The sequence below is a fragment of the Sinocyclocheilus grahami genome, unplaced genomic scaffold (assembly GCF_001515645.1).
Source record: "Sinocyclocheilus grahami isolate Dianchi unplaced genomic scaffold, SAMN03320097.WGS_v1.1 scaffold76.1, whole genome shotgun sequence".
NCBI classification, from domain to species: Eukaryota; Metazoa; Chordata; class Actinopteri; order Cypriniformes; family Cyprinidae; genus Sinocyclocheilus; species Sinocyclocheilus grahami.
In genome coordinates this window covers 1,901,764-1,912,649 of record NW_015505255.1, presented here as the reverse complement: position 1 = coordinate 1,912,649, position 10,886 = coordinate 1,901,764, and the positions used below count along the sequence as shown (strand labels likewise).

At 36.3% G+C, this 10,886-nt stretch overlaps 1 protein-coding gene across 1 annotated transcript in view; it reads right to left on the bottom strand.

The window, feature by feature from the left end:
* LOC107586020 (talin-2-like) overlaps positions 1–10,886 on the bottom strand; it is a 42,493-nt gene that overhangs the window by 13,966 nt on the left and 17,641 nt on the right. The window contains exons 2-4 of the mRNA XM_016273233.1: positions 5,929–5,975; positions 1,034–1,200; positions 314–411 (exon numbers count right to left, since the gene is read on the bottom strand). Coding sequence (XP_016128719.1) covers positions 314–411; positions 1,034–1,169 — 234 coding nt within the window. The 5' untranslated portion in view covers positions 1,170–1,200; positions 5,929–5,975. The remainder of the gene's footprint in view (positions 1–313; positions 412–1,033; positions 1,201–5,928; positions 5,976–10,886) is intronic.

Sequence of the window (10,886 nt, the reverse complement as noted above, 5' to 3'; positions counted from 1 at the left end):
TGCACAAGCACAGAGACTCACAAGTGTAAACAAATATAAACAAAAACCATATGCTGCAGTGACAAATGTCTTTAATCACGTTGCTGTAGCTTGTCTTAGTAAGTGTAGACGCTAAGGGGAGCCTTTCCCCTCTCTCACACATACTCAGAAACTATAAAAATAACCAAGAGCAGAGTTAAGACTTCTTCTCATCTTTCAGTACAAAAAAAATGTGCAAAGACACATCACAAAACAAGACAAGAGTGCAAAGAGATGTCACAGAACATTTGACAGGAGCTTGTAAAATAGAGAGACAGAAGATCAAAGGCCTTACCCCATTTCTCAGCATGTAATAGTCCAGCGTCCGGCCTCCTTCCAGCCAGATGCCTTTCCTGGGGTCTTCGTCTGACAGAAACAGCCCATATTCTGAAGCTGAGAAACAACAGACACTGTATAAGAACTTGTACTTGGCAAAATGATATAATTTCAGCAACTGCATTTGTAATCACTGTAAACATTGATATGGAAACCCATTTCTGCCACTGAATTAAAAAAAATGTAAAAAAGGTAATTGTGACTTTTTATGTCACAATTCTGGCCTTTTTTTTTCTCGCAATTGCGACTTTGTATCTCACAATTCTGACTTTTTTTCCCTCCGAATTATGAGATATAAACTCCCAATTGCGACTTGTAAAGTCCAGTTCTGAGGAGAAAAAAAGACAGATATGACTTAACTCGCATTTGCAAGTTTATATCACACAATTCTGACTTAATTTCTCAGAATTGCGAGTTTCTCACAATTCTGACTTTATAACTCGCAATTGTGAGTTTATATCTCGCAATTCTGACTTCATTTCTAACAATTGCGAGTTCATATCTCACAATTCTGAGAAAAAAAGTAAAAATTGTGAGATGTAAAGTAGAAATTGTGAGAAAAAAAGTCAGAATTGTGAAATAAAAAGTCGCAATTACCTTTTTTTTTTTTTTTTATTCAATGGCGGAAACGGGCTTCCATAGATATACTACAAAGACCATAGAAAGAAAGTTATCCCACCTTGTCCTGTCTGGGCTTCTGGAACCCTCTCTCTGATGACCCGACATGAATCGTACACAGCCGTTGATGGCTCAAACTGCATTGTCTTCACCACATTACACTGTCTCACACAGATCTTCAGAGACAGCACCACCATCCTGCCAGTTTATGGATTACAGAATCTGCACCTGTGGAGAGAAGAAGAGAAATGAGGAAGATGGAGAGCTGAAGACAGCAAACAGGAGAACATGTGCACGTTTAGATGATGCTGATTTTAGGAACTAATCAACAGTTTCATAAAGGATGTAAACACAAATACTGTCAAACATTAATATTCATTAAGATACTGCAGATACTGATTGTCAGCAAAGTGTTCCTTCACTAAATAATACAAAAATAAATATACACTAACGTTCAAAGTTTGGGGTCAGTAAGGTTTTACTGTTTTTGAAATAAGTCTCTCATGCTCACCAAGGCTGTGTTTAATTGAGTTAAAAATACAGAAACAGTAATATTGTGAAATATTAGTTCAATTTTTCAAATAACAGTTTTCCATTTTAATATGGTTTTAAAATGTAATTCATTTCTGTGATGGCAAGATGAATTATCAGCAGCCTGTACTCCAGTCTTCAGTATCACAAGATCCTTCAGAAATCATGGGTGCTCAAGAAACATTTCTTACACATTTCTCGTAACATTTGTAATGAATCGGTGACACCTTTTTTTATGAATAGAAAGTTCAAAAGGACAGCATTTATTTTAAATAGAAATTATTTGTACCAGAAATTATTTGCAACAATGTAAAATTAGAATTTAATGCATCCTTGCTAAATAAATAGTAATTTCTTAAAAAAATTTAATAAAATAGCAACACTTTGGTATAGGGAGGGACCAATCCACTATTAACTAGTTGCTTATTAGCATGCACATTATTAACATATTGGATGTTTATTAGTAATTATAAAGCACATACTCTGCATGACCATATTTTACATCCCTAATCCTACCCAATACCTAAACTTAACAACTACCTTACTAAGTATTACTAAGCAGCAAATTAGCAGTTTATTGAGGCAAAAGTCATAGTTAAAGGTTTGTTAATAGTGATAATTGGACCTCAAAATAAAGTGTGACCAAAAAAAATTATATATAAATATTTTATTTTTTAAATCTTTTACTTAATAAAGTTTTACGTAGAGAGCAAAATTACTGTCCGGCTCCATGATATTATTATACACCCAATACAAATACTCATGTGTGACATTAATTATTAAATCAGGACAAACTCAATCACAGAGTTTTGGTCCCCTAATACACATACATTATAATCTGTACCTTTTACACATTTTCCTGTTTGACATTGTGTGTTATAAGAAAGGTATCTGGATTCTGTCCATTTCTCTCTCTCCCTCTCTCTACCCCCCCATCTCTCTCCCTCTCACACACACTTTACTGTTAACACCTGAACTCCCAGTCAGCTGTCTTTACTCTTTCAGCACCATCCAAACTGCACATTAACAAAACACTGCCTAGTTTCATTTGATTAATGTTTTTCACACACAGAAAAACAAAGATGCAACATAATATTAGACAGAGGATAGAGTTTCACTTCAAGGTTCAAGCAGCCCTTGGTGGAACAGAAAGATAATTACAACATGGTTTAACTTCAAAATCAATAAAGAGCCAGAATTATTACCCTTAAAGTCAGAGTTTCTCTCAGCATCTAGCTAATCTTTAGTCTGTGTGTTTCTGTGGGGATTGAGGATGCCCTTGTGCACAGTTGGCACACTGAACACTGGCAGCGTGATCTGACCCAGTATGTCAGGGACAATCTGTTGAGCTCTGAGCCATCAAAGGCAGACATACATAGATCGGGAAATGTATTGTTGGAAATGCAATAGTCGTGACACAATGTCTGATATGCATATATCAATTATAAGACAGACATCACTGAAGTAATAACTTGGAGTTCATTGAATCAATGATTCATTAAACAAAAGGTTCACTAGGGTCATTTTCTTATGAATCAGACTACTTTGGTCACACTGTTTACATTTTTGTGTGCAGCCCTAGGAGACAATAAAACAGAAAGCTGTGTTTTCTTGCCATTATTTTTCAGTAAGCAACCTTTTGGTCTAACCACATTCAATTCAGACTGCCACCTCATATTCAAAACTCATGTAAAATATGATTTTTTTTCACTATGCTGGAGCAGCAGAAAAGCACTGAAGAAAACACTGACATATGCATTACAGAAATTGTTCTTAAAACTTTATACCAAAATAAGTTAACATTAATTTGCTGTGTTACCCACCAGTTTGGGCCGGACTATTTGTCCAAAATACGGAAGATAGGCATATAGGTCCACAAGCACTAACTCGACCAGCCCACCGGTGTCTCTAGAGAGCCTGAACATCATAACACTCCAGAGAATGTCCTTCCATTTATAGACCTTCAACAGGATCTCATACTGCATTCAAGTTAGCAGTCTGACTAAAGTCTGATTACTCACTCAAGTTCTTACAGTAATGAAAGGCACACATGCAGCCAGTAATGCAATTAACACAACCTTTTATTTCCACTGCCTCATATCAGTGAGACTCAGCAGCTATATTCAGTCATACACTCATGTAGACGTGACTCATGTCTGTCACCAGTGTTACTATAGTAACTGTGGGCTACTGAAATATGATTACACCACTAAACTCCACCCTCCACAAAGTTTCAAGTTAACCAGAACTCCTCAAATAGTCAAATCTATATAAAAAAAACTTAAAATATTTAATTTAGCTTAGTTAAACAGAAATTATGAACCGTTATTATATGCCTCTTCACAATATAGTTATTTTAGTATTATTTATATACTATTTTAGTGTTTATTATTATTTTATACATTGTTATCAGTTTATTTCTCCATCATTAGTTCATGTTTATTTTAGTTTTAGTCATTTCATTACTTCATTGCTTTAATTTATTTCATTATTTATTATACTAGTAATTATAGTTTCTCAAGTTGTAGTTAGCAATAAAAACACTGCTTCACAACAATATAAGCTTTCTTATTTTCTTAGCATTACATGTTTTGGCCAATCAAACTTGCATTAAATTACATTAAATTATAAAATGACAGAAACTGCTTAAGTTTGAAAACATAAGAAAAAAAAAAACCCATTAAAGGAACACTCCACTATTTTTTAAAATTGGCTCATTTTCCAACTCCCCTAGAGTTAAACAGTTGAGTTTTACCATTTTCGAATCCATTCAGCCGATCTCCGGGTCTGGCGGTAACACTTTTAGCTGCAGCTTAGCATTGATCATTGAATCTGATTAGACCGTTAGCATCTCGCTCAAAAATGACCAAAAAGTTTCGATATTTTTCTTATTTAAAAATGGACTCTTCTGTAGTTACATCGTGTACTAAGACCGACGGAAAATGAAAAGTTGTGATTTTCTAGGCCGATGATATTACGCAGTGCCTGAAAATAGGCAAAATTCCGCCAACATAACCAATGTGACCACCTGCTTGCACAGGGAGCGTGCCTTCCGTTGGAAGTTACCTAGCTGGGGACTATTTTCAGGCGCTGCGTAATATCATTGCGCCTGCTGCACCCATGGTACGGCAGCAAAGTTCCTTGATTATTACACCGGAATGAGAGTATAGTTCCTAGCCATATCGGCCTAGAAATAGCCACTTTTCATTTTCCGTCGGTCTTAGTACACGATGTAACTACAGAAGAGTCAAGTTTTAAATAGGAAAAATATCGAAACTCTTTGGTCATTTTTGAGCGAGATGCTAACGGTCTAATCAGATTCAATGATCTATGCTAAGCTGCAGCTAAAAGTGCTACCGCCAGACCCGGAGATCGGCTGAATGGATTCGAAAACGGTAAAACTCAACTGTTTAATTCTAGGGGAGTTGGAAAATGAGCCTATTTTAAAAAATAGTGGAGTGTTCCTTTAAGTCATATAGTATTGATTGTTTTTAGTTTAAATGTGAATCATTGTAACATGTAACATTCATCCTTCTCCGTTAATTGGCCTTTTGAAGTTTTTCCTCCTGATTGTGAGTTGCCATTTTATTTTGATGAGTTAGTAGTCTTTCTCTCTCTACTAGCAAAGCGCTCTATTTTGATGCATTGGAAAAGTCCTCACTACTACTTAGTGGATAAAAGATGCCTTTTTCTTTGTTAAATTGGAAAGAATTAAACCGTCTTCGAGGTTCCATAGTTTAATTTTTAAGATTTGTGTTACCCTTTTTGGAGTATGTTAAGTCTCTGTGGCTAGATGTAGCCTCCATTGATTGACTGATTGCCCATTCTGCACCACACTATTAGTCTGTACTTACCAGGTAAGCACTATATAGGCACAATATTTGCTGCAAGTAAAAATACATGTTTTTTAAATTTTATTTAAAATTGTCCTTTTCTCCTAACCTGTTATTCAGGTTACCCCCTCAACTTCCTGGACTAATTAATGTCTACTTTGTTTCAACTTATGTTTGTATTGTTACATACAGTTTTTCTGTACAATATTGGACACTGCTCTCAACCTGTGGGTTGGGTGAGATTACGTATGTGATATTTTTGTATTATTTTCTTTCCTGATTTTATTTTATCTATTTTTTCCATTCGTTTTTTGCTGGTTTGAAAATGTAATAAATAAATCATACAAAAAAGTGAATTATTGTAAAAATGATCACATTAATAATGCAAATACTAAATAAACAACATTTTCGGTTTAGTGTCAATGAAGGGGTACCCGAGTCCTACTGATGGGAATGTTTTGGGTAAAAAAAATTTTTAAGACAAAAATGGTGGAGGAAGACTTTTTTCCACAGCAATGACAGATACACCTAAGAACAACACAACTGTATGTAGCTCATGACAGCTGAAAGAGGTACAGAGGGCTGGGCTTACCGTAAATGAGGCGTATGTAAACACTGAATCACTGCAGATCTTCACAGCTGTGGAGACAGTGAGAAAGAGTGATGATCAGACAAGCAAATAGAGAGCAAAAACTTTACAAATGCTATTAAAAAGGCAATTCAAATGAAACCACAGTAATGGATATTGAATTGGGCCTGACAAGGTTTATCCACATAATAGCTTTAAAGTTCTTCTTTCATCACAACTGCCAAAGGAAAAGTCTACATTATCAATTTAGAAATGAATTATTATTCAGCCTAAATGTTATTCCCATTAACCATGTTAGGTGGAAGATTTAACAGATGGGCAAGTTTGAAAAAAAGAAACCCAGCTAATTTAAAATGGAAATCCTACCAGTGATGTGTGTGTGTGTGTGTGTGTGTGTGTGTGTGTGCCCGTTTGAGCCTCATGAGGAATGAGTTAATGCCGCCGTAATTAACCCAGGTCTATCTGCTAATGATCTCATGATTGCAGAGCTGACTCAAAGCCAGAGGCCTCTAAACACTCTTAAAAGGCAAGAGCTTACACTAAACTCCTAAATTACCAAATGCGCTTATTAAATAAAAGGTGAAATTAAAGGTGAAAGTAAATCAAGTTAGAGATTACGACAGCATTTTAACACATACGCAGCATCTTACAAAAATAGCAGCTTGAGGGAAGAAATATCGAGAATCAGAAGAGAAGAAACAAGCTCTTCTACTGTAAATCTGAAAACAACAAAAGAATGTCATGACTTTTTCCTGAACATTGTCTAGTCAACCACAATACACACTTCACAATGAGACTGGTGTGACTATCCCAGATAGAGGATGGGGGTCATAGAGCTGCTGCTGTATTGAGTTGCGTTGTGTGTGTGGTAAGTGACCTCAGTGAGTGGTAGGAACATCTGTGCAGCAGCTGCTGCCATTCAACCAATAACAGAGGTCAACAGGAGTCCAGGACAGACCATTTACTCCGCACTGATTAATCACGTCAACCTCCCACTCACAAACGTTATGCAAACAACAACAGCATTACATTTTCATCACGTCCATATATGCCTACTGTATTTCCCTACTATATAGTAGGCAAAAAAATGCACACCAGAGGAGTCGTATGTCAGAATACACAGTATTCAAAAATCAGAAGGTGAAAAGTACCCAGATGGCCTACTACTTCCACCGAGATTCTGAAATGGACATCTGATGGGCACATTAATATCCCATTAGGTCACAAGAGCAGAGTCATGAATGGCATGGAAGTGAAGCAACTGATGCCGTACGTCACATGACAATGCAGTTAAGATTGCATTCATTCTACATGCTACACAGAACAATGTTTAAAGGTATAGTTCGCCCAAAAATGAAAATTCTGTCATTAGTTAATCACCCTCATGTCGTTTCAAACCCGTAAGACCTTCGTTCATCTTCGTAACTTATGGAAGTAAAATAATGCCATATGTCTTTGAAACAAAAAAACATGTTGAATAGCACTAACTGAAAAAATAATGCATTGCATTAACAGTGCTTGCATTTTAATGCCTTGTATTTTCAGGGCTTGCATTTTTAGGTCCTGAAATTTAACATAGTTGTTTATTTAAGCTGTGAATATTTAAATTCAAAATATTTCACACATTTTCATAATAAAAAATTCAATAATTCATATTCACCTTCCAGAATTCACTTCCAAAACATTCAATCTGTTTAAAAATACTATGTATAATATTCGACAAGCAAATTTCGGTCCATTTTATTTCACTTTCCAAATTCGCTTCCACAAATTCAGCGGTTATAATTCGGCAGAAAATTCCAAGTAGGTATAACTGCAGACCGGAGATCTCCAAAATGGGGCGTGAACTCCAAAAGTGGGCAGAACCTCCAAAATGGGGCGGGGTCTCCTCGCGCAAAGACTTTCACCATTGGCTCTGGCTTCAGCCAATTGTTATTGACTTACATTTCAAAATAAAACTTTATAAATTAAAGACTTTAAGTTAAAGAACTGTTTCTAGTTCATCTAAAATAAAATATGCTATATAAGTAAATATTCTCTGTGAGAGCAGAGCCCAAAGCTCGTGGCCAGTGGTGTTTGGACTGGAGTTTGAACATCTGCTTAATGATATAAACAGGAATCACCCACGAGCTCTCCCGCGAGCCGTCCCAGCGCAGCGCAGGGGAAAGATTTTACTCTATCGCTTTGTTCCAAGCAATGGGGGCATCCCGGGGCTCGAAATTCGCAGGGTAGGAGGGGGTAGTGATGCTGGGTGTAACTAGAAAGATGCCATTGACCGGTGAGGTCCAGTTGGGGAGTTACGGAACGATCTCATATCGCACAATCGTATTAACTGTTTATCTCCTGAACTGCATCTTTCTTTACCACGCTATTCAGCGCCAGTCCCGCCGTGCAGTCAGTTTCACTGATTAAGGTTAGGGGTCAGGTGTGGTGTAGGTTTAGGGGTTAGCATTTTTTTTAACTTTCTAACCCTGCATAGACAGCAACGCAATTTCTGCGTTCAAGGCCCAGAAATGTAGTAAGGACGTCGGTAAAATTGTCCATGTGACATCAGTGGTTCAACCGTAATTTTATGAGGCTACGAGAATACTTTTTGTGCACCAAGAAAACAAAAATAATGACTTTGTTCAACAATTCTTCTCTGCCGTGTCAGTCTCCGCCGGGCTTTCACAAAAGTACCACGACGCATGTGTGTGTTGCTGCTGACGCAGGAGGCGGCGTTATGACGTAGAACCCAGATGCGCCAAGCCTTTTTTTTGTTGCCGTTTACAAGCAGAAGAATGCACAAACGCATGTGTCATGGCACTGTTGTGAACATGCGTCGAAGTCTGACACAGAAGAGAAAAAATTGTTGAATAAAGTTATTTTTGTTTTCTTTGTGCACAAAAAGTAGCTTCATAAAATTAAGGTTGAACCACTGATGTCACATGGACTATTTTAATGATGTCCTTACTATGTTTCTGTGCTTTGAACGGGTCAGTTGCATTGCCATCTATGCAGGGTCAGAGAGCTCTTGGATTTCATCAAAAATATCTTAATTTGTGTTCCAAATATCAACGAAGGTCTTACAGGTTTTGAATGACATGAGGGTGAGTAATTGATGACATATTTTTAATTTTTGGGTGAACTATCCCTCGCAAAGTAAGTTCTTCATCAAATGTAGCATCTTCTCTGCCAGTAAGCAAGTTCAGATGCAGCATTTGAAATGGAATATTGAAAGTTAAATGATATGTTTTTCATATGGCAAAGACTGCCAAAACATTCTCCCTTTGTGTTTCACGGAAGAAAGTTACAGGGGATTAAAACGAAGGTGAGTGACCCCATTTAATTTTTTTTGGTGTACTATTCCTTTAAATCGATACAGAAAATTAGCTCTTCAACATCTATGCCAAGCTGGAAATCTAAAAGCTTTCAAATTAAAACTTAAATCACAAAAGGAAGATCACAAATCACCATCATACTCAAAGCACGATAATAAATAATGAAAAGTAGCAGAACAGCCATTTTAACTAAATCACAATTACAAATATTCAGACACCCTTTTTCTGCCAAGAGCACTCTGGAAAGTAATGAACAAGTTGGAGGAGAGATGGATAGAGGGAAAAAAATGAGTGACTGTTAAAGCATGATGCTCGGAAAGGCCTGTGTAATGAACAGCAGACATGGCCGTTGAATATATTTTAAAATGTAATTTATTCCTGTGATTTCAAAGCTATATTTTTAGCATCATTACTCCAGTCACATGATCCTTCATAATATTCAGATTTTCTGCTCAAAAATCATTTATTATTATGTTGAAAACAGCTGAGTAGAATTTTTTCAGGTTTCTTTGATGAACAGAAAGTTTTGAAGAACAGCATTGATCTGAAATAGAAATCTTTTGTAACATTATAAATGTCTTAATCATCACTTTTGATCAATTTGAAGCATCCTTACTAAGTTAAAGTATTAATTTCTATAATTTCTTTCCAAAAAAAAAATTTATAATAAATCATACAGACTCCAAGCTTTTGAATGGAACAGTGTATAATGTTACAAAAGCTTTTCATTTCAGATAAATGCTGATCTTTGGATCCTTCTATTAATCAAAGAATCCTGAAAAAAAAATTTACTCAACTGTTTGAAATATTGATAATCAGCAAATCGACATATTAGAATGATTTCTGGATCATGTGACACTGAAGTAATGATGTTGAATGATGGAGTAATGATGCTGAAAATTCAGCTTTAAATCACAGGAATAAATTACATTTTAAAATATATTCAAATAGAAAACAGGTATTTTAAATAGTAAAAATATTTTAAAATTTTACTGTTTTTACTGTACTTTGGATCAAATAAATGCAGGCTTGGTGAGCAGAAAAGAATTCTTTAAAAAAAACATTAAAAACCTTACTGTTCAAAAACTTTTGACTGGTAGTGTAGGCTGATTATTCTTATAGATTGAAACAAATGTAATTTTGGCAGTATAAAGAGTATGAAAAAATGCTCTGAGTTTCTGCAGGAAAAAAACTAAACAAAAAAAACAACAAGAACAAAAGCATGTTGCTGGAGACGGTCTTATTGAAAATGCAAACTGATTGTCTGCCAGCAGGAGGTGCTTTGAGAGCGGTAGAACTAGCGGTTTCTCCAGTAATGGCTGTAAACAAATCAGTTCCGCTCACGAATGCTTCCTTATCCGATAAAATAAAAATGCCATCGAAACTTTTCTAAAGACAGTCGGTTCCCTTCAGAGATACATTCTTACAAAACACCCTTATAATCAAAAGTGAAGTGAAGTGAAGTGACATGTGGCCAAGTATGGTTACCCATACTAGGAATTAGTGCTCTGCATTTAACCCTTCCTAAGTGCACACACAGCAGTGAACACACACAAACCGTGAACACACACCCGGAGCAGTGGGCAGCCATTTATGCTGCGGCGCCTGGGGAGCAGTTGGGGGTTCGGTGCCTTGCTCAAG